Here is a 23,420-nt window from a genome sequence, read left to right as displayed (position 1 = left end):
GTCTTCTGCATCCTCTCGATCGTCAGTCAGACTGATGACTGTAGGTGTAAGTGAGCCTGACCACCCCCGTAGCCTCCATTTGGTAGCTCCCAAAGTTGAAAGGTCACCCTCTAGTCTCCCACAATTCCTTGCGGTCCACACTGCGCATGCGCACCAGTCTAAAAAATTTGAGCGTTCTGTCAACACCCTCGGAGTTTTCCAGCTCCGTTATGGGCTCTAAACGCGACAAGGAGCGCGTTAAGCCCCGCGAACGAGGTTCCTCGAAGACTTCAACGGCCAGTCGACGTCCCAAGGGCGGACGTGGAAGTGCAGAGCGGCGGCTCAGCGGCGGAGACGGCCGCGGGCAAGAAGAGACAAGCCCGAAGAGACGCCATGTGCGCAGGGATGGGCGCCATGACAGTTCAACGCCTTCGATGCCAGTGCTGAGCGCCGTCCCCACCCCTTCCGGGGCGGACAGGCGCCGAAGTCCCAGTGCAGCACTTCGAGAAGAAGGCGAGGTGTCTTCCGACCCCGAGAAGAGGGACACTCGGCGGAAGGATGGCAACAAGCGAGGCGGAGGCGCCGATGGCGCCGATGGCTCTCAACATGGTGGAGAAGTCAGCGAGAGCGAGAAGAACAACAACGTACAGCGCTCACCAGTTCCAGTGACGCCCAGCGGTGACGTACGTATTGCTGCTCTAGAGCAGAGTTTCTTTTTGCTTTCAGATAAGATGGACACCTTTCAAGAGATGGTGATGTCTCAGTTCGACCAGTCGGCATCCAGGAAGCGCCACACTTCGTCTCCGGAGGCGGACGTCCCGGAGAAGCGGCGGCGATGCGACCGAGGTCGACAGCGGTCCCCGTGCCGTGACGAGACGGAGGAAGAGAGCGTCAGCGGCGGTTCCGAAGACGGGGAGACTGTGTGGAAGCCGTTCGACCCGACGGACACGGTGGAGAGACATCGCTGGGTCGCCGACGGCATCGTCGCGGAGGAGACGGAGGCGTACTTCAAGCACGACAGACAGTGTCGGGGCGCCGACTTAGAAGCGTGGCAGAAGAAGTACGACTTGCCGGACAACGTGCCATCTACGATGGTGACGCCGTCTTTCAACGACAACGTTTCCAGGGCGGTGATCGACAACGACAAGAAACAGGGTGAGCTGATCGTTTTGCACGATAAGTCGCTCAAGTCGATCCATTCTAATTTGATGCAAGTTGCTACGCCGCTGATCAACCTATGGCAGTTGATTAAGAGATGCAGTAGCGAGTCGTTTGAAGAGTTGCAGCTAGACATGAATGACTGTGCAGGGACAGCCCTTCGTCTGTTAGGCTCGGTCCATACCCAGCTGGCATTTACACGTCGTTCTTTTATTGCTGAGTCTTCCCAGAAGACGTTCCGGGAGCTCTTCAAGACGCCGTCAGAAGATCCCAACTTCCTCTTCTCGCCGGACCTGGGGACGAAGGCGAAAGACCTGTCGTCAGAGAGTAAGGTCCTGTCCGGGATGATGACGCAGACGGAGAAGAACAAGTCTTCCAGCTCAGGACGTGGAGGTCGTCGCGGCGGCGGCTACAGACCTTCAGGCAGAGGCTACAGACCTTCAGGCGGAGGCTACAGAAGCAACCGCTACAACTACTTGCCGAGGCCAAACTACAGTCGAGGTGGCCGTACTCGACAGTACTACAACAGAGGCCCTTCCCAGTCTTTTCAGAAGCAGGGGGAAGGAGGGAAGCAGGACAAGTAGCAGTCTCATCTTTGACAAGAGAAGCGGCTCGGTGTTCGACCGACCTTCAACGTGTACCCGGCACCTCTCAGATGCTGCACGGAGGCAGACTAGTTCACTTTCTTCAGAAGTGGCAGCAGCTCACCTCGGATCCGTGGGTTCTACAGTGCGTCAGAGGGTACAAGTTGGAGTTTGCGACAACGCCGCCGATTCAACGCCGACTTCCATCTTGTCGAGCAAGAGGTCCCCAGCAAGTGGAGGTCCTCAACGAAGAAGTAGGAGTGTTACTTTCCAAGGGAGCGATAAGGGAAGTGCCTTATCACAGCACGCAGTTTGTCTCGACTTTGTTTACAGTACCCAAGAAGACGGGGGGTCTAAGACCCGTGATCAACCTCAAACCTCTCAACAGATATCTGCAAGTTCGGCGGTTCAAGATGGAGGGTTTAGGTGTGCTGAAGCATCTCCTACAGCCAGGCGACTTCATGGGAAAGGTGGATCTCAAGGATGCCTACTTTACCATACCGGTAGATGTGAACAGTCGCAGGTTCTTGACGTTCCAGTGGCAGGGGCGATTTTACCAGTTCCAGTGCGTCCCGTTCGGCGTCGCAACCGCACCAAGGGTCTTTACCAAGGTACTGAAGGTGCCCATCGCCCTGCTGAGAAGACAAGGCTACAGGTTGATTGTCTACCTAGACGATGTGCTGGTCTTCGGACGTACAAGAGAGGGCTGTCGAGAGGCGCTGATGGCAGTTCTACAGTTACTTTCCAGCCTGGGCTTCGTCCCAAACAGAGAGAAGTCGATCTTGGAGCCAACACAGCGCATTACTTTTCTGGGTTCAGGAATAGACTCTCTGCGGATGATAGCCTTTCTACCCGACGGCAAGGTGCAGGAGTTGCAGCAGCTAGCAGTTGCTACACTTTCCACAGACAGTCTCATCACAGCAAGAGAGTTGGCGAGCTTGATAGGGAAGATGCAAGCCACGACAGGGGCAGTCTGGCACGCACCACTGCACTTCAGAAGTCTTCAGCGTCTGCTCATCACAGTTCTCAGAGTGACGAGAGGGAACTGGGAGTTTCTAGTGCCGCTGACAGAGGCAGCTCGAGCAGACCTAAGATGGTGGAGGGATCAGCTATCCAACCACAACAGTCGCCCAATCCTTTTGCCCACAGCAGACATGGTCGTGGAGACAGATGCATCCAAGATCGGATGGGGCGGATTCTGCAACGGCGTCCACACGGGAGGCCGCTGGTCAGCAGAGGAGAGAACAGCACACATCAACGTGTTGGAGCTGCAAGCTGCCTCCCTCGCAGTCAGAGGTTTCTGCAGGGAGTTACAGAGCGGGCACATCAGAGTTCGCTCCGACAACTCAACAGTGGTGGCTTATCTCAACCACCTAGGAGGCACGAGGTCGCTAGAACTGCTGAGCGTAACCTTGGACCTGTGGGAGTGGTGCACGGACAGGAATCTGTCCATTTCAGCAGAACACATCCCAGGGAGAGACAACGTGCGGGCAGACTTCAGCTCCCGGCATTTCTCTGTGGCCACAGAATGGACTCTAGATCGGCATACGTTCCTGAGTCTTCAAGCGACTTTTCCACTACTCTCGAAGGGGGTGGATCTGTTCGCGTCCCGAACCAACCACCAGCTACCGCAGTTTGTGTCCTGGCACCCAGAGCCGGAGGCAATCGGGACCGACGCCTTCACCTTGAGGTGGAACGAGTGGGGGATGGCTTATGCCTTCCCGCCCTTCATTCTGATAGCTCGCACACTACGGAAGGTGCAGCAGGACAGAGCTCAAGTGTTGTTGATCGCTCCAGTCTGGGATACAGCGATTTGGTACCCAGTCCTGCTAGAGATGTTGGTAGGAGAACCAGTTCTACTACCCCGCCACGAACATCTACTCACACAGCCAGAGTCACACAGACCTCATCCAGAGGGGAAGAAGCTGCTACTAGCCGCTTGGCCTGTTTGCGGAGACAACACGGCATGTATGGTCTTTCGTCAGGAGTTAGCAACATACTCTTGGCCTCATGGAGGTCCGGAACACAGAGACAGTATGCTGCGGCCTGGAACAAGTGGTGTGGCTGGTGTGCTAGAGGGCACTTTGATCCCGTTTCAGCGCCTCTGAGGGAAGTACTGGAGTTCCTGCTGTCCCTTTATGAGAAGGGTCTACAGTACAGGACCTTGAACGTGTACAGGTCCGCCATCTCTACTACGCATCTCCCGGTAGAGGGCCAGCCGTTAGGACAGCATCCTCTGGTGAAGCGCTTCTTGAAGGGAGTATTCGAGTTGCGTCCAGCACTTCCGAAGTATTCGTTCACCTGGGACGTGAGTAAAGTTCTTAAACTTTTACGCCGCTGGTCACCAGCGGAGTCTTTGTCACTTAAACTTTTGACTTTGAAACTTACTATGTTGATAGCTTTAGTTTCGGCGGGAAGAGAACAGACTATTTCTTTATTGGAGGTCAGGACAAAGAAGAAGATTCCAGGAGGAGTTTGTTTTGTTGTTTGTAGATTGTCTAAATCCTCTCGTCCAGGTAAGGCCACACATGAGGTGGTCTTACCGAGTTTTCCTCAGGACAAGAAGTTATGCCCTGTTCATTATTTGAAGAAGTACATTGCTAGGACAAGGACTTTCCGTTTGTGCGACAGTTTTTTGTTTAGGGCCTTGGTGGAGCCGCACCAGGCCGTTACGTCGTCAACGGTTGCAAGATGGTTGAAGTTAGTGCTGCAAGAAGCAGGTATTGACACGGCCAAGTTCACAGGCCATTCAACGAGGAGTGCGTCAGTATCTGCAGCAGCTCGGAGAGGTGTCTCAGCCAGTGACATTATGAGGACAGCTAACTGGTCGTCATCGTCGACTTTTGAGAAGTTTTACAGGAAGCCAGTGAGAACTTGCAGTTTTGGTCAGAGTGTCCTGGCCTCAGGCTGCTAAGTCACCTACAGTCATCAGTCTGACTGACGATCGAGAGGATGCAGAAGACAATTACAAATTGTACAAACCTGTGCAGGACAGGTGTAGTTGTCTCTGCATCCCTCGTCGTCAGGCAGACTCCCACCCTGAGAGAGGCGGAATCTACTTGTTCCTGTGAGGTCCCTCCCGATGCGACTTCGGCCAGGGATTTCTGCTAAGTAGACTGGTGCGCATGCGCAGTGTGGACCGCAAGGAATTGTGGGAGACTAGAGGGTGACCTTTCAACTTTGGGAGCTACCAAATGGAGGCTACGGGGGTGGTCAGGCTCACTTACACCTACAGTCATCAGTCTGCCTGACGACGAGGGATGCAGAGACAACTACACCTGTCCTGCACAGGTTTGTACAATTTGTAATTTCAATGGTACATGTGAATAAGACTACATGGTTGTCTGGACAAAATCAAGCAGATTTATGTTTATTAATTGTCCGAGATATGTAAAAGTACATGACTATGGTACAAATATGTTCCAGGTATGAAAGAGTGTGTCTACCATCTGTAGCAAGTGCTTTATAATGATTCAGTAACTGTAACATTGGGTAACATAAATTCGGGATTTTTCCGATAATGGTTGACTGAAATCAATCTAGCAGAACAATAAACCATCCTTTTTTTCTATAATTCTGTCAGTATCATGTACTATCTTTGCACTAATCATATATATGGTAGATTTTGTCTCTAGTCGTGCTGACACCATAATATTTCAACTTGAAACTACCGTCCGCCGCACGCACAATTACGGTGCTGTCGGACAGGGGGGCACATTAATTCGGGAGAGAAGATTCGTCTTGAATATCTTACCGCTAATCACATTTTATACAGCAGCTATTCGTTCCATCCTTGGCTTGAGGAGAGTGCTATGGATATAGACGTGTCCAAGTAAAAAAAATACACGAAAAAACGGCCGTACCGCACACATCAGGCCAGTTCGGGTACAACCCGTGTGTTGAGTCGGTAGAACTTCACTCAAAGTCGGCCCATCGTCATCATCTGGCAACGTGTAACGTTACATTATTCATGGGAAGTTAGCTGGATGCCGTAGAAATGGTAATACTACTATGTCCATGTGTTCCTTGTTGTGTTAGGAGCAAACTTTGAGGAAAATATCTTCCTCAGTCCACTATCACACGCAGCATTTAGACAAAAGAGTGTTCCTCACAAACCTTTGTCGTCTGCTTGACAACAGGATTCTGGTTAACAATATGGCGGCGGGAAAATACACGTGCCGTAGGTTGTAGCAACAGAGAGGAGTTTTGATGATTGATCACACTTAGAATCCAGTTGCAGGTTAGCAAAAGAGATTGTAATAAGTTGTCTTGTAAATAATTGTGTTGAGCAGGAAGCGGATGTGACATTTTTCTTATAAACCAGCCGACAACCATGTTGTTTAATTCTCCCACGAAGTCCTCAGACTGTTCCAATAAGGGACGGAGAGTTTTTGACCTCGTCGCCTTATAATCCATGCTTATCGAAGCTTTTCAGACAGTGTTCTGAATACGTAAGTCTGGCAGGTTTGCATTTCTAGCGGTATTACTTATGTTGCATCTAGCACATATCCCTAAATACCCCGTTTTCGAAAAATCCCGAATTTAAGTACCCCGCAAATTTAGGTTACCCAACGTTACATCAAAAGTGCATGCAAATTATTTGCTTGCTGAAGTCATAAACACTGTGTACGTGTTGAATATGCCAGCAGGTTCCCTTTCATTCCACGCTTTCATGATGTGTATTTATGAAACTTGTATCAATAAATCTTTATCAAGGAATGACTTTATCCATGACCACATGACACAGTATTATGTAACATTACGTCAGCTAGACTATTGATTGTATATATTTGGTGAGCTGTATATCTTGTATATACCGGTAAAGGCCACTGACTGTAAATACCTAAATGTTTGAATGAAATTTATTTCCAGACTTTGGAAAAGAAGTGCTGTTGAGTGAAAGGCATGTTTAGACTGTCATCTGCAATTGAATTAAACTTATACAACACCACTTTCCGATTTGTCAAAGCTTTAATATTTTATAAAGCTGACTAGAGTAGGATAGATACCAGGCTAGCTTGAAGGTGTGAAGAAACATTTTGAGATATGTTTATCAGGATCATTATATTTAAGGTGTTTGGTGTCTTGATCTCAGTTTTAATATTGAGGAAAGATAATCATTTGTAAATAGCTACAATGTAGATGAAACTGATGATCTCGGTCAAACTATTTTACCTGCACTTATAGGCTGAATCGATAGGAGTCGCTCATGCCTTGACAAGAGCTGAAAAAGATTCATTACCATTCTCGTCGAAGACTAGGAAATTTTAGAATTCAACACATTTATGTTATGTATTACTTTCATAATATCAACGATAATCAAATCAAACAGAAATCCAAACCAAAATCGTGTGAATTACTTTTATAGGTTCGCAAATGTGATGCTATTGTCAGTCTCAGGTCAAACCAAGATGGCGGGATTTGGTTAGATTTTGGTGGATCTTTGTTGTGGAAGTTTTTCTACGTCTCCCTACGATATTTCAGCGAGGAAAAAAGCTTTGCTTTTAAAGAGGGGTAGAGAAAAGAAGTCGAGGAACACCATGGTAGGTGCTAGAATATTACAATTTCCTTTTTATGGTGAATTATTGTCACCTGTGCGTCTTCCAAGCCCCCCTCCCCAGATGTGCACACCACGATCACAGTTCTGAACCAAGCTTAAGCGTAACCCAGCACCAAGGGACCACGTCTAGCGATATAATAGACGTTAAACGAGGACAACAACAACGACTTCTGGTCCCACATTATCATTTTGCCGTCAACGTTATATCAGCCTTTCCCATTTGTACCAGCCTTTGACGAGCCCAACGTAAATGACGTACATAATTTTGTATTAATTTAGATACCAGTACTAACGTTAATACCTGTAACGTTAGGTGGCTTTTAATTTGTCATGGTCATATAATTTATTTGGAAGTCTAACATATAGTGTTGTTGCATGGTGATCACACATACACAGCAACTTAGATCAAAGACTAGTTGAATCTGTTTAGCCTTGGAAAAATAATTTAATGTGCAGTACGTCGTATTGCAGAAATAAAAGGAAGGCAGCATAATTTAAAATTGAATGTAGAGAAAGACCTCCAAACAAATTATAGGGAGCTACAAGCAAAATAGAATGCACGAAATCAGACACACTGAAGGAAAAGTATAGCCTAATGTACCACAGAAGGAAGCATGGGACGGTCTAAGGTTAGGTTATATAAGGGTACGTCACCCGGTATAGCCCCGTTGTAGCAAAAGCACGTCGACGGACGATGATGAAGGTTCGGTTAAAAACAAAACATAAACTTTCCCACACATCAATCTATCACTACATCGACAAAAATTCTGTGCGGGTTCCCTTTCAGATCCGTATTGCTGCGTTAAACGACAGCTCCAGCGATGAGAGTGACTCGGCGCCGCAGGTGGACACCACCAAGGAGGCCAGGGAAGCAGAGGCCTTCGCTCTGTACAACAAGGCACTCGGGATACAGAGATCAGGTATCAAACTACATGTACAAAATGCATATCACTCCTGTCCAGAATAACCTACATGTATACAACGTTGAACAAGGCACTGGGGATTCAGAGATCAGGTACCACGTACTAAATATCACTCCTATCCAAAATAACCTGTACAACAAGGCACTGGGGATACAGAGATCAGGTACTACAGAACTTTCATTTACCACATGCTATATTACTTTAATATATGATAGTGTACAGCATGTTCAAGGGGGCAGACTAGAAGGCTTACAGTAGGATAAAGTATTTGCAGCAGATAGCATAAACCAGTTCAAGACTAGGCTAGATGAGCACTGGGAAGGAGATGACAGGAGGACGCCTTCTTCCCTGTACGGAGTATCAAGATATGATCCTGTCAATAGTGCAGGAAAAACTCTTATTGACAGGATGGTCCTGGAAATAAACTTAGTCAACCTGGTATTGTCATGAATGAAATTTACATTACACATAATCAGCTACTACATGTATGTGAGTTGACATTGTATGAAGAATTCTTTACTTCCACCTTTTTTTATAGGAGATAAACATAATAGATGAATATAACAGGGGGTCTCATAACTTCAAATGTAAACTTATGAGGTCGACAACGCATTGCACTAGTGTCGGTTGTCTGAAAAGTGTTGCATTTAGGATAGCACTGTTGATAAAAACCAACATGTCTCTCTTCTGCATAATAAGACAAAGGGAAACTTGTTTGAAGTTATGGTACTGTCAAAGTTATGAGACCGTCCGTTACATTGATGTAGCATTAAATATGATAGAAGATGACTTGACCATACTTGTTTTCCCCATCATATTGTACAAAAAAAGTCATGAATGTCCATACAGGTAACCATGCAGCAGCTGCTGAGGTGTACCAGGCATTACTGGAGTCCAGCCTGGTGAAGGAGGCAGAACCACTGGCTGCTGACGGGGAACCGGAGGGTCTCATACACCCAGGTAAATGTTAAAAAACCCTTCTGTCTAGAAATACACCCAGGTAAGTGTTAAAAAACCCTTCTGTCTGGGAATACACCCAGGTAAGTGTTAAAAAACCCTTCTGTCTGGGAATACACCCAAGTAAGTGTTAAAAAACCCTTCTGTCTGGGAATCATGGGTCATCCAGATATGGGAGAGACGTTCCGACGTCCCCCCACTTTGGTCAAGCACATTGAGTAACCCCTACTCTTCTCGATTGGTGTGTTGGGTTCTGTAATATCAGCATCAACTCTGTTATAAACCCATTCCAGTATCAACTTCAGGGTTTTCCCCAGAATCCTGGAAAAAAAACTCATTAAGACTCCTCGATTCCTTTTCCAGGTTTGCTCCTGAAGTACTCTGCCCATAAGAACATGGCGGCCATGTTGGCACAGGACGGTAAACTAGAGGCGGCCATGGAGTCGTACCTAGAGGCCGTGAACTTGGACAGTTCCGACGTGACTGTGTGGTACAAGATGGGGACGGTGGCCTTAAAGATACACAACTACTCACTCGCCAAGTACTGCTTTGAATGTGTAAGTGAATGGCCCAGATACAAAATTTATGTACACCCATGAACAGCTGAACTGCATCTCATTCAGTTGTTCCAGCTAATGATCATAGATGTCCATGTGAATGCACAAATGTACATGTGTAGGTGTAGTGAGTATGGCCCATTTCAATTCTCATGTGTAATGTACCAATAAATGTCCACATACTTCAACTTGCTTTTGTTTTTAACTAATTGTTGTACATAGTAGTCTACCATTGGGTTCAACAAAGACCCTTATTCAGAAATAGATGTACATTTACATATTCAAAATCAAATATGTAAATATCAAATCACTTACTTGTAGCAACATGCTGGCAACTGCACATGGTGTACAAAGCAGCTGGTGTGATAGCATTTGTCTTAAGTTATTGCAAGTCTCCTTTTTTGTCCCAACTACAGGGTTTAACCTGCAATCCAAAGCACTGGCCCTGCCTGGACAATGTTATAACTCTCCAGTATGCTCTAAACTGTTACGAGCACTGTCTGGACGCCATCTCACAAGCCTTGGAACGTGAACCCCACTACGCAAAAGGCCTCGCCTTCCGCAACAAGATTTTCTCAGAATACCCCCCCTTCCGAAGGGACACTCAGCACTTGTTCCGGCTGTGTGATCCGTGTATAGACACTGTGGATGAGGAGGAGGCAGAAGGGTTCATTAAAGAAGCTCTGGACATGCGTGAGAAGCGACGAGAGCTAAGACGCAGACCTGATGAGCCCATCGTTCCCTTCGCCAAACCGTTAACATCCATAACCTGGAAGGCTCTTGGAGAGAGTCTGGTGGCAACGTATGATTATGTCAAGACTGCAGAGAAACCGGTGACGATCGGTTGTCGGGTTGACGTGACTCCATACTTAGGATCTTCCACAAGTCAGGCGACGTCACCTCCAGAAATACGAAGCCCCGGGAGCGAAATAAAGGTCTCTGCACCAGTAACTGTTCAACCACCTGCTCCTCCTGTTCCTGTTTCTGCTCCTGTTCCAGCCACTTCTTCCAGCACACAAACAGTACCCGTCTTGCAGCCGCACGTCGTCATATCTGCATTGGGCACTCAAGTGGTCTCCCTTGGACAGACCCAGGAAGCAAGGCCCCCTCCCGAGGACTCCTCCATGTCCATGGACATTGATGTACCCGGTCAGGCCAAGCGGGGACCGAAACGGAAACGCCTGGCGCCCGATAGTGACCTGTCTGCTAAGCGGCGTTCCCAGAGAGTAAGGAACACAGGGAAGAAGAAAGAAGAGACCATCAACTTTCAGGAGCTTCTCCAAAATTATCTGCCATCCAGCCTTCAAGTATCAGGTTAGGAACAACTTTTTATTAATGACAAAATGTCGACTTCTTGATATCAGATACCAATCGATATGAGTGGGGTAAGAGATGCATGGGTGACGGGTCTGTTTCTGAGCATCCTTTGTAACCCCCACTCTTCCCATTGGGTCAGTGAGCTTGAAGTTCCTTCTTGATGTTTCTAACCTGGAGAGAAGAGATACTGTTACATTCTTATTCATGTAGCCTGTAAAGCCCCCAGGTGTCACATAGTCAACAAGCTTCGGCTGTCTCTGTTGATCGCCAGAAGGTTGCCCAATATTTTATAATGAACAGAGGGTCACACTTTTTTATTGCCAACCTATTGTATTTAATGGGGCTCAGTGACCTGCAAACTTTGATCAATCCCTAAAAATTGTGCAATGATCGAGAGAGCACAGGGTGCATTTGTGACTGTCAAAATGTCATTTAGAGTTCTCAGGCTTGTGCCAGTCGGTCGATTTATGTGCTGTGTGACAAGGGACTTGCGGGCCTTGTTACGTGATGACCAGTTGACATTGTTGAAATATTGTCTGTTGTCCCTTCATTTGTAGATGATTTAACCGAGGAGGATGCCAGTAGTCAGGAGGCCAGCAGCCAGGAGGAGACTGTAGTGAGGACAGCACCCCTGGAGAGGATGGACCTCTTGCAGAAGCTCTCAGGGAACAGGAGCCCAACTTCTTATGTACTGACAGAGCAGGTTAGTGTCTTGAAACACAGCATGTCACTAGTCTTTGTTTTATATGTCTTGTTGTGAAAATTGAAACAGTTTGACTTTAAACTTAAGATTGTTAGACTTTTGCACTCAATTTCCTCTTCAACACTGTGTAGTATGCACTGTATCACCTAAAATAAATATATACTTTGATGTTTGCTTTGAAGTGTGATGTAAGAATACATTGGGGGCTCACTGTCACGTCTTCATGCTTATCTGATGAGCATTTTGATATAGTGGTCACCTGTACATAATGTAGTGGTTATGTTTGGTCAGTCCCTTGAATGACTGCTGTAGACAGCATTTGGCTGTAATGGCTTTATCAAGAAAACTACATAAACAGTTTTCCTGAAGGTACTCTAAGGTACCTCTATCTACTGTACTGTTTTATCACATTCTGCAATTTGTACATGTATGTGAAGTGTCGGTGTTGTATGATAGTTTGTAAGAAAGTGTTTTTTCTGTATTTACCAGGTGGATGTTCTAGAGTTCCTGAGGAAGCATGAGGTGAACAGTGGTGTTCTCCACCTGATGAACAAGTACATTGTCTACATGGCACAGCGCTTCTACTCCAAGTGGTGGGTTTTACATGAATTCACTTTGTTTAAAGTTTCTATAATGGGGCTTAACTTTAAGTACAAGACTGTCATCTTAGCAAACCCATGGTTTTCGTCGTCAGCATGTAGTCTGATGAATATATCCTTCAGATCTGTACTTGTTGGCAACGAGCTCCACTCTAGGGAAAAACATATTTTTTAGCATTTCAATCGTTGGTTGATAACTCTGGTACATTATTACTTGAAGGCATGACTACTTCTTGCTCTGTTCTGAGCTGGAATTAGATACTCGGTAGTTGGTTCGTCCACCAGTTTATTTGTAATCTTGTACATAATGTATGGCCTTGACATTCTTTTCTATCGTCAAGTAACATCCACTGTAGTTTTTTTTCAGTTTGATGACACTAGCATCTTTGTCATGGCTGTTTGCGCTGTTTATCTGAAAACCTGTGACAAAATTCTTTTGTGTTTCCCCAGGCCTCAGGGACAGCCAGACGTTTTCCTGCAGGTGTTTGAGAGGGTGCGGAACCACATCGTGCTCCCCTCCGTCTTCTACCGTGACTACGACAACGACTGGATCCTGAAGAACGGGCTGGCTGCCCTGGTGTATGCCGAACTCAAGCTGGACCACTGGCTCGGGGTCAAGACTAAACCCTCCGTAGCACCCAGGAACTCGCCAGGGTGGGCACTGATTTACACTGCAAACACCTACATGTTGCAATCTGCAGTTCATCTGTGATTTGCTAGGGCGCACTCTTATGTTTACTGACAACACACATTACCTGTGTTGCACATGTAGGCTTACATAAACCATTGATTTTCTTGTACATACAAACTTTGTCTTCTTGCAATCCTTGTAAGGTACAGTCACATTTTTGTCACCCATTAGAAGGAAGTTCAACAAAGGAGACAAGAGCCGTCAAAATGAGTCCTATTGATACGAATATAAGAGGAAATGTGACCTGTCTTGATAAAGTGTATTTAACTGAACTGAACCATACATGTGTACCTCGATGGATGTACATTGTTAATCTCTAAGCAGATGTTGGAGGCAAAATCATTACATTAGCCGAACTTAGCATTTCTGTTACATACTGCCTCTCTTACTGAAAAGCTATGCCCCTCAGAGATCTTGATCAATGCGACTTTACGCAGATGTTAGGGAGGCAATTGGGAAAAGAAGACGTTAAACCGGATAGTGAGTGAGTGAAACAGAAAAACATAACAATATTGCCTCCTAACATCTGCTTTGAGATTAGTACATTGTACATTTGTATGTTCTGTGCATCTGTCCTCTCCAGGAAGAGCCCAGCGCCCGCCCCTACCCACCTGGGTCCAGACTTCCCCGGGAAACACTACGTAGCCGACATGTTCCACCTGACGGCCATGACAGCCTGTAGGGACATCCTGCAGGACGGCTGGCTGGAGTATGCCATCAGAGGTAACCAGGGTTTTTTCCCCAGGAGTAAAGAATTCATCTCAGCAAAGCCATGCTCACCTCCTGGTGTGATCTGACCTGATTTTAATCTTTTTATACTAGATATGACAATTTTCTGTGTTAAGATAATGGAATGGCCATGATTTTGCCATAGGCAACAAGATTCTATGACAGACCCTGGTTGGAAAACTGTGCCCTTATAGAAAATAACTTTCTGGACATAAATTTCTATGTACAAAGTTGACATATTTCCTTGAAGTACTTAGTTAGTGATGACCTGTGTGTGTTTCTAGTGAACTTATTAATGACCTGTATGTGTTTCCAGTGTACTTACTGAAGGCTTGCCTATGTTTCCAGTGTATTTAGTGATGACCTGTCTGTGTTTCCAGTGTACTTAGTCACTAGTTAGTGCTGACTTGTCTGTGTTTCCAGTGTACTTAGTCACTAGTTAGTGCTGACTTGTCTGTGTTTCCAGTGTACTGGGTGAAGGCCCGTTTCCTGATGCTCCAGGGTGAGATGGAACAGGCCCTGGACGCCTTCGACATCTGTACCAACCTGCTGGCCCTGCCCAAACCTGTGAGTGCCTGCAGACTTGATGTACATGTAGTCTGGAAACAGAGATTCAAGATGAAACACAATCGAAAATCTTACACTTGCACATGATTGTACAATCATATAAACCTCAACACAAAACTTTAACTGGAATAGTATGATGTTACATTTATATTGAATTTTTAGCCAAACACAGCAGATACATGTACTTATTTTTTAAAGATACAAGTCTCTGCGCATTAGGCAAGATCATAGGAAACCAAGAAGATCTTCATCATTCATAATTATCAGATGTCATGCAGTAACTGTTGTATGATGAATTCAGTCTAACCAGTGTTACACATGAATCTAAATTTTCCATCCTCTGGTGTTCAACCTTGGAATGTAGGATCATAACAAGTATGATATCATTACATGCAGTGGGTATAAATACATGTAAGCTTTCCACTGATGCGTACTATACAATTGGTTTGTAACGATGGAGAAATGATTGATGAAATTCTTAAATATACATTTTTGTGCAGTTTAGTATTTACTGTGAGAAACTACTGGCTGTGTCATCTTGGATTCAAATAATGTTTCTCCTACAGGGTTGTGAGGAGGGCCAGCACGCCCCTGTCGTCGTGTCGCTCCCCAACTGTCGTCAGGACCAGAGCATCACACGGGACACGGTGCAGAAACAACTGGAGTCTCTACAGAGGTGCAAGTCACTGGAGGAGGTACAGAGGCTGTATGAAGCAGGTGGGACAACTTGGTCTAACTCTAAAGGGGGGATGTGTGCATGTTTGTCGACCTGCATCTTCAAACAAACTTCAAAGCAATTCATCGTCCAAAGCTTGTTTCAGTAATTTAAAGTAATTTGACAAGGAAGCTCTAGCCCTGAACCATTTGATTGTACATGAATGTGTACATGGACATGCCCTTTTTTCTTCCAGTTGGTGTCATTTGTAATTCTGATTGAATGTCAATATCCACTTTGTATGTTCCATTTTATGTAATGGACCTGCAAAAGGTTTTTTTCATGGTTATTAGCATGACTTCTCTTTTCCTGCGCATTTTGGACCAGCTGTCTAAGGCTGATTTTTCTTATGCTACTCAGGAAACTACCAGCAGGTTGTGGAGGTTCTCCTCCCCACCCTGAGGCAGGTCCCGTACAAGGAGGGGAAAGTCGTGGAGGGGGTGACAGAGCGGCCATCACAGCTGCTCTTACTGCAGGTCTGTCTTCAGCCTTAGTGATAGGAAATGATTAGGTTCTTGCTCTAGATTTATTTTGAACATTTCCAGCAAGAGAAAGGAGTCTTCATCATGGTGAGTTCCTTACTGATTCGGAAGAGGTTTTCACACTCAAAGACCTGCGTACATTTAGTTTCTTACATTTGATATTCAATGAGGATCGAAGGATACAAATTATAAGGAACAAGTCTGAATAAGCTCAACAAGACCAAGCTTCTGAAATTGATACATCAGTGAAGAAATTAAACTAGCCAAAATTTGAAGATAATGAAATCTCTACAACTGGATAGGATTAGGTTATTCGGAAATAATCTCTGAATCTCATACATTGGTAGAAATTGAATTGTCTTTGAATATTGTTTACCTGGATGTCTAAACTTAATCATCGTAAACAAGCCAAAAGTTCACAATTTAGCCTGACAAGAGTTCATGTTATACTGTTATTATCCTAGGAGTCTCTGCTGAGGCTGTCCAACTATGAGCAGTGTCTTGTGTGTGGTGAGGAGTCGGTACAAGAGGCTGTACAACAGTGGCAGGCGGAGTACAGCAGCTCCAGTAAGGAACAGTGGGGAAACATGCTCACTCAGCTCTTCACTGGGCTAGACAGGTAAGAAACTTTGGACAGTCTATTTATTTATTTATTAGTTCAGCATGAACATGTTGTTACATGAACAGCCAGGGTTACCTGACTCGCAGATGGCTATTGTATTTTTGTTAAGGGCTAACCCTGGGAGAAAATACAATCATTAAGTTAAACGCATACGTTAAGATCCTATAACATCAAATTATAGGATAGTCATGGATGTGTCATACAAAACTCTGTTATCTTGTACTTATAACAGGAAAGCTTTTCATAGATCTTTGTACTAAGTTGTAGATAGTACTGTCATAATCTCAATGAAAGTTGTATAGCAAAAAAACTAAGACAGACTTGACTGCCTTATGATCAGGGCTAAGACTCTCGTAGGGTGTCCTCAGTTGCTCGGGACACCCATTCCGCCTCCCTTTATGACAAAAAATAGAAACTTCTTGACAGTTTCATTAGGGTATTAACAGTGCAATCAAAATTCATATGCGGCCATTCGAAATTTGTGTGAAACAACATTTCAAAGGGTTTAAGTTTCTTAATATCCCAGGTTAGCATTTCTGACCACTTGTGCCTTTTGTGATTCACCAAGTGCTTCACTCCTTCAAACAAAGGACGATCAAAACTCTAGAGCTGTAGAAAGCCCTCCTTTTGACAGAAAAGTTTGGAACCCATATTCTGTAGGGCCATGTCCAAAGGGAAGGATGTCATCAAGATTCTGCCCTCGTACCGACTCGCCCGCCTCACCCAGAACCTCATCAAGGTCATTGACCTGGTCATGGCCACTGCCGAGGGATCCGAACCCACAACCTCCACGGTCCTGCCCTGGACCCTACTCTACAGGCTCATCAAGTATCAAGTAAGGACATGGTTATGTCCAGTCCTTCCTCTGTTATGTTACATACATACATGTACATGTAGGCCATAAAGGGGAAATCTATACTTCTTTTTCTGTGGTTAAACTTTTCTTTCTTGTCTCTCGTGTTATGCACATTTTCTGCTGCACTGTTGCATTTATCTAGCCTGGTATCATTAAGCTGCCATGTTCTAAAATTTTCTATGACCTGCTTTAAAGCAGTCTATATGACTGTTCTGAGATGTCCCTTTTCTACATGTTTATGGTGACTGGCACTGTAATGGAAGCTCCTGCAGTACTAGTTGTGCTGTTCAAAACCAAACAGGGATCCAGAGTAGGCCTGCCCTTGGTCGTGCCCCCCTCCCAGCAGTGCCCTATATATTGGGTGTCGGGTATCATGTATTATGATTGTGATTATGTATGGCATGCATGTTTGTACATGTATATGTAGACAGGTGCATGTGAACTTAAATTTGTGCACCTATAGGACCAGCTACAGACTAACAGCAGGTCCCCACAGCAGACCCCAGTGGTCTGCAGTACCAGTCCCACACATGGCCAGCTGATGTCCTCCCCATATACAGTAGGCTCTGTGAGTTGGCGAAGTTACGGGAATGACAACATTTTTCCCCACCTACGTGTACATAGCCTCCTTTGGAGACTTCAAAGAGCACAGGCGTTTTGAAGGCATTTTTTGCCGGAGCTCTGAATCGCAATTTTCAACACGGGCCATAAACAATCTCTTCTGGCATAAGACTTTAGTAGAGACCCTGGCCCATGTTGAAAATCACAAATCAGAGCTCTCACAAAAATAAACGCCTGCACTCATAGAAGTCTGCTAAGTAGGCTACACCTAGCCTACAGTTTTAGGGAGTCTCAAGATGCACAGAAGTAATGCTTTGTTTCTATTTGTTGCACTAATATTTTCTAATTTTGTTTTAGTTTACCATTGGCAAAATGCAGATATTAATACGCTTTTCTTTCAGTTACTTGTGTTTGTAAAAATGTTCTGTTATAGATTCGTGTTTGAGCTTTCAAAGATTTGCCATAGTCTAGTCGATGGGTGCAAAATTGCTCAGATAATAATAAAAGCATGAAATTTGTCACAAATGTTATATGCAACATCAGGAACGATTTCAGAGGTGGAGCCATTACAAGCCTTCCTTTATATGGCAACTGTTGTTAGGCAGTTTATGAAAAGACATTGGTTCTAAGGTGTGGCTGAGAGATGTACTTTGGTGTTGATTTTCCGTGCTACTGTTTGACTGCAGGAGGAGCGCATCAAGTCCCTGCAGGATGAAACAGGCAGTGTGGCCATGGAGGTGGACGTGCCGTTGTCAGTACAGGAGGAGGGGGGGAAACAGGACACCACCACAGCTGGGGAAGGAGCCAAACAGCAGAGCATGCTGCCGTCATCTCTCATGCTGCTCAACACCTCACACGAGTACCTGGGAAGGTGGGGAACAAAGATAGCAGTGCCGACATGGCTTCTAACTTTGGTTAAAGTGTGACGTAGATGCAGGGAGACACTGTGCATACAGATGAAGGGGAACACAGATTTAGAGCACTATGGAAATAAAGGAATATTTTTAACTCACTCACTTACAACTGTAAATTGCAATGCAAATCAATCTGTTAGATACAAAATATAACTGAATATAGTTTTATTGCATTTATCAGTACACGTCTTAGTAAAGGACCTGCAACCCATGACTAACCGGAGTGATTTCACGATAGACATGATTTTGTAGATATGTTAGTGTATTGAAGAGATGTCTTTTTCTTTACATCTATTTACAGGAGGTCCTGGTGTTGCAACAGCAATGGTCTCCTCCTTAAGTTCTATGTGACAGTTCTGAATGAAGAGCTGAAGGGGCTGGCCGAAAAGAGCAATGCCAAGTCCCTGAAGGACCACCTTGAGATGTCCCTGGAACAGTGTTACTACTGTCTGTATGGACACCCCAACAAGAAGGCTAAAGCACGCCATCTTATGGAGCATGACTCTACACAGGTACCATACATTGTAAAGACTTCTCTGACTTGATTATCTGCATATTTACCACTATTTGTCCCTTTATCATTTTATGCACCCTATCTTCCTATTTCTTTTTCTCCTGTCCCCCCATCTCTCCTTCTAGCAAAGCAAGTTTGAAGAAAGCCACACCTCAAGCACGCTTAAGAACCCAGCACGCTTATCGATGAGATTAGGGCTCCACCCTTGTGTGATTGAGTGGATCAAATATATCTGTCAGGATATGCAGCTTATGCTCTTTGATACATGTGCAAACCTGGTGTGTTACATGTAAGCCTTGAGATGGTTTACTGGGTATGCAATACAAACTAACAAGTGTCTTCCCAACTTTCTCTCTTCAACAACTAAGTCTTGTACTTCAGCAATTTCCTTCTTGTTTTACTAGTCTTGCTTATCTCATTCATCCTTCCCTTCTAATTCAGCAAGTTTCTCTCCTTTCCTGAATCACAAACAAACAAAAACAAGAGTCTTAGGACCCAAAATCTCCATGAAACTTTTTTTTGTATTAAACCAGTTCCCCCCATTCTATATCGCTCAATGGTATGACCCCCGGCCACCTGCAGCTGTCGGGGGCTCAGGTTCCACATTGACCCACTTTCGCTATCAACACTAACAGCTGTTAGAAGTGCCACAATGGCCAACACTGCAAATATAGATTTTCCCATTACTTAGGCAAATTAAGTCCAATTTGCATAATTTGCACTTTATTGTATACATCCCTCTCTAAGCTACCTGCCAAGTAAATAACATGAAAATCTGTCGCTCCTTTCTTCAGTTATTCTCCTTTGAAGATTTTGACAAATACGCCATTGCAGTTCCAGTGACACATACCAGAGGGCCCAAAATCGACCTTGACCTTTCTCCTCCCCACACCTACCCACATACCAAATATCATTTCAATCCATCCACGCGTTCTTCAGTTATGCTGATTTTAAGCGTCCGGTGACACATACATACAAACACGGTGACACAAACATACACACACGCGCACACACACGCAAAGACACTAACTTTGCGTGATTTGCACTTCAGTGTGTACATCTCTGTCCAACCTACCTGTGTACCAAATAACATGAAAATCTGTTGTTCCTTTCTTCAGTTATTCCCCTTTAGAACATTTTTACAAATAGGCCATTGCAGTTCCAGGGACACAAACCAGGGGGCCCCAAATCGACCTTGACCATTCTCCTCCCAGCGCATACCCACATACCAAATATCATTACAATCCATCTACACGTTCTACAGTTATGCTGACTTTAAGCATCCGACGACACACATGCAAACGATTTACCTCCTAACTTATGCAAATTCGGTCTCATTTGCATAGTTTGCACTTAAGTGTGTACAACTTGGTCTAACCTACCTGTGTACCAAAGAACATGACGATCTGTCCATCCACTCTTCAGTTCTTCTACATTTAAGATTTTAACAAATACGCCATTGCAGTTCCAGTCACACATGCCAGGAAGCCCAAAATCGACCTTGACCTTCCTCCACCTGACACCCACCCACATACCAAAAATCAATTCAATCCATGTACAGGTTCTACAGTTATGGCGACTTTAAGCGTCCGGTGACACAAACATACACACAGACACCAAACGCAAGCAAAACAGTATCTCATGAAAAAGCCTTTTTTCATGGAGATAACAATTTCAGTGTGTCTTCCCAAATTTCTCTCTTCAACAACTTGTACTTCAACAATTTCCTTTGTCTTTTTTTTACTAGCTTGCTTTATTCATCCCTCCTTCTAAATCAGCAAGTTGTCCTTCCCTTCCTCCTGCAGGTGCCCTTGACCTGGGACGACGTGGAGCCCATGTTCGAGTTCTTCAAACCCAAGGTCATCCCGGAGTTCGACAGCTACAAGACCAGCACGGTCTCCGCCGAGCTGGAACACCTGCTGAGGCGGATCGTTGCGCTGGTTCCAACTGATCCCAATCCGGCCAACACGACGGAATCAGTGGTCGCGTACATCGAGAGTCAGACGGAAGAGCCCCCGGCCATCCCCAGCGACAGACCCATCACCCTCCCTGTCGTGAAGGAACTGTTCTATCTGCTCGCTGACTACTACTTCAAAAACAAGGAGTCCAGGTTTGCTGTTTGTTAAAAGTTTTGTTTCTGACAGATGAAAACATGTTTGACTGTAAAATGCAATGTAATGGACAATATGAATGCTTTCCACATCTACGTAAATCAGGAGATAGGTCACATTTAACAGATTACAGCAAGTTTTTACCTGTAGGACATCATTTCTTTTACTGTTACTCTTATGAAAAGTTACCTGTCCACTCCCTGATTACAGCAAAGCCATCAAGTTCTACCTGCAGGACATCTGTGTGTGTCCTGATAGACTGGACTCCTGGGCAGGCATGGCTCTGGCACGGAGCAGCCGCATCGAACAGAAACTCAACTCACAGGAGCTGAAGAACGAAGGACCCATTCACAAACACTCCATCGCAGCATTGAGGTACTGAGTGTGTCAATGGCACTGACTTTTGATTTAAACCATGATCTCTGTTACATTGATGAAGGTTAGACATCCAGGTAATAAGATATGCCAAAAATAGTTACTCAAGGAACTGGATAAAATTTGGAAAGTTTTATCGAGTTGCTTGAGTACCTATTTTTGGCGTCCAACAAGTAATTTTCAAGCAGAGTTTGGGTGTAAAATTATCAAATTTTATGACCAGCCATTTTTCTGACAGCCTGCTGGATTTTCCCCCTTACACCTGCTTGTACTACGAATTAGTGCAATGAGCACACATTGAAATCCTTACTTCTGTCCTGTCTAAGGTGTTTTAAGAGAGCCCTTGAGTTAGACAACACTAATGTGTCCCTGTGGATCGAGTACGGGTCCCTGGCCTACTGGCTCCACTCTCACGCCTCGCGACAGCTCAAACAGCGGAAGGAGATCACGCTGGCGCCCGAGATCGTCCAGCAGATGGTCAGCAAGAAGGCCGAGATGCTGTCTATGAGCGAGTACTGCTTCACTCAGGTGAGGACCATTCACTTGTTATCTAATCTGTGATGTGATCAGTTTCCTCAGTCTGGTAGTACAAATAGAGGCAAGGCAGACCAAATGCAGGGATTTTAGAGGTACATGTACATGTATAGAATGTTTCTGTGGCATGAACTGAATGACAAGGTAAACCTTCAAAAGTTTTCTTATATCCTTAACTTTATTACGGTAACCATTTTTTCTGCGAGATTCATGCGAGCAGTTATGTGCATTTGCAACTTGAACATTGATTAGCAAGTCACTACTTGTAACCAATTCATTGTTTCCAAGACACTGTTACCAAGTCATTGTATAGACCCAAACAAATAAATGGAGACAAGAAGGTCAGATTAACCTTCTTCCTGTTGCCTAACCCCCATTACCAATAAAAAAATTGGTACTAAGTTAGCAGGGACAAAGTTAAGAACTGCTTGCTGTTTTTCAGGCTAACCAGATAGAAGGAGACGGTGAGGAGGAGGAGTGGCTGCATCACTACATGTTGGGGAAGGTGGCCGAGAAACGAGGCAACCCTCCACATGTGAGCATGTATATGTTGTTTATGTATATTGTAGGCTGATATAGTTATGTCCAAAGATATATCTTATGCAACGGCCATTGCCCTGATGCAACATTGACCAAAGTTGACGAAAGAGACTCAGCAGCTATAATAGGTTTGGATAGCATGCGCAAGCTACACATTGTATCATCACCATCATCATCATCATCCACCGTTTTCTGCAGCTGTATTCATTCTTTCTTCATCTTTTTCCACCGTGCCTTGCATCTTGCAAGCTCCCTTAGCTCTTGGAGTTTCTCTTCTGTTGTAGGAGGGCCTCGCCCTCCGAGCTTCAGATCTTCCTTCAGCATGCTGAGTAGATTGACACAGAGTCTTCCTTTGCATGCCTTGTATCTATTATAATAGCGTTCTGGATACATGCTCCTTCCTGGTTGACAATAAGCACTTAGACGAGTACACATATATTTTAAAAGTGAGTATTCAGGGTGCGAAATACCAGGTTGCACGTTGCACAGTGCAACAAGATTTCGGTTGGTGCAAGTTAATTCCAAACCCAGGTAGCGCAGTGTGCAACCTTATATTTTGAGCCAAAGATCTCAATCGGAGCCCTGGAAGCTCACAAAAACACAGTGTCACTCTCATAAAATTCGGTAAATCTTCAATTGAAATAAAGAAATCAACACTTTTTCGTTTTAAACCATCAAAAACCCTTCATAGATCGTGGAATTTGAGCTGAAAAAGACGAAAACACACTGCCCTCGGCTAAACAAGATGTTTTTAGGTCAATGGGAACACAATACTATCTAATTTATATTTTGAAATATTAGTAGTATTATACGCTACATACGAGCTTTATTTGAAGAAATCGGTGAATGTTGCTGGAGCAACCTGAAATTTG

The 23,420-nt window shown here is 44.9% G+C and overlaps 2 protein-coding genes across 5 annotated transcripts in view; both read left to right on the top strand.

Annotated features, from left to right (window-relative positions):
* Positions 1-1,581, top strand: LOC136440088 (uncharacterized). Its single transcript, XM_066435878.1, has 2 exons — positions 1-1,134; positions 1,368-1,581. Exons 1-2 carry the CDS (start codon positions 147-149, stop codon positions 1,466-1,468), a joined length of 1,089 nt encoding a protein of 362 aa, XP_066291975.1. The 5' UTR covers positions 1-146; the 3' UTR covers positions 1,469-1,581.
* Positions 1,582-7,101: 5,520 nt separating this feature from the next.
* The window catches only part of LOC136440085 (calcineurin-binding protein cabin-1-like), a 26,694-nt gene continuing 10,375 nt past the window's right edge, over positions 7,102-23,420 (top strand). For 2 of the 4 annotated variants that reach the window (XM_066435873.1, XM_066435870.1), the window contains exons 1-20: positions 8,219-8,367; positions 9,054-9,164; positions 9,525-9,718; positions 10,135-11,032; positions 11,593-11,738; positions 12,228-12,331; positions 12,788-12,991; positions 13,612-13,751; positions 14,224-14,324; positions 14,891-15,041; positions 15,400-15,515; positions 15,986-16,140; positions 16,804-16,978; positions 17,463-17,567; positions 18,247-18,431; positions 18,776-18,986; positions 20,794-21,098; positions 21,310-21,474; positions 21,801-22,002; positions 22,451-22,543. In XM_066435873.1, coding sequence (XP_066291970.1) covers positions 8,223-8,367; positions 9,054-9,164; positions 9,525-9,718; positions 10,135-11,032; positions 11,593-11,738; positions 12,228-12,331; positions 12,788-12,991; positions 13,612-13,751; positions 14,224-14,324; positions 14,891-15,041; positions 15,400-15,515; positions 15,986-16,140; positions 16,804-16,978; positions 17,463-17,567; positions 18,247-18,431; positions 18,776-18,986; positions 20,794-21,098; positions 21,310-21,474; positions 21,801-22,002; positions 22,451-22,543 — 3,906 coding nt within the window. In that variant the 5' untranslated portion in view covers positions 8,219-8,222. The other 2 variants (XM_066435871.1, XM_066435872.1) reach the window with 2 other exon arrangements.

Source organism: Branchiostoma lanceolatum, chromosome 8 (genome assembly GCF_035083965.1).
Source record: "Branchiostoma lanceolatum isolate klBraLanc5 chromosome 8, klBraLanc5.hap2, whole genome shotgun sequence".
Classification (NCBI taxonomy): domain Eukaryota; kingdom Metazoa; phylum Chordata; class Leptocardii; order Amphioxiformes; family Branchiostomatidae; genus Branchiostoma; species Branchiostoma lanceolatum.
The sequence above is the reverse complement of the archived record's forward strand: the minus strand, read 5'-3'. Positions and strand labels throughout refer to the sequence as shown.

Excerpts from the sequence above, each read along its gene's own strand:
- LOC136440088 (XM_066435878.1), top strand. The coding sequence starts at position 147 with ATGCGCACCAGTCTAAAAAATTTGAGCGTTCTGTCAACACCCTCGGAG. Across the intron at positions 1,135-1,367 it reads CGACAACGACAAGAAACAGG|AAGACGTTCCGGGAGCTCTT; the intron begins GTGAGCTGATCG and ends GAGTCTTCCCAG.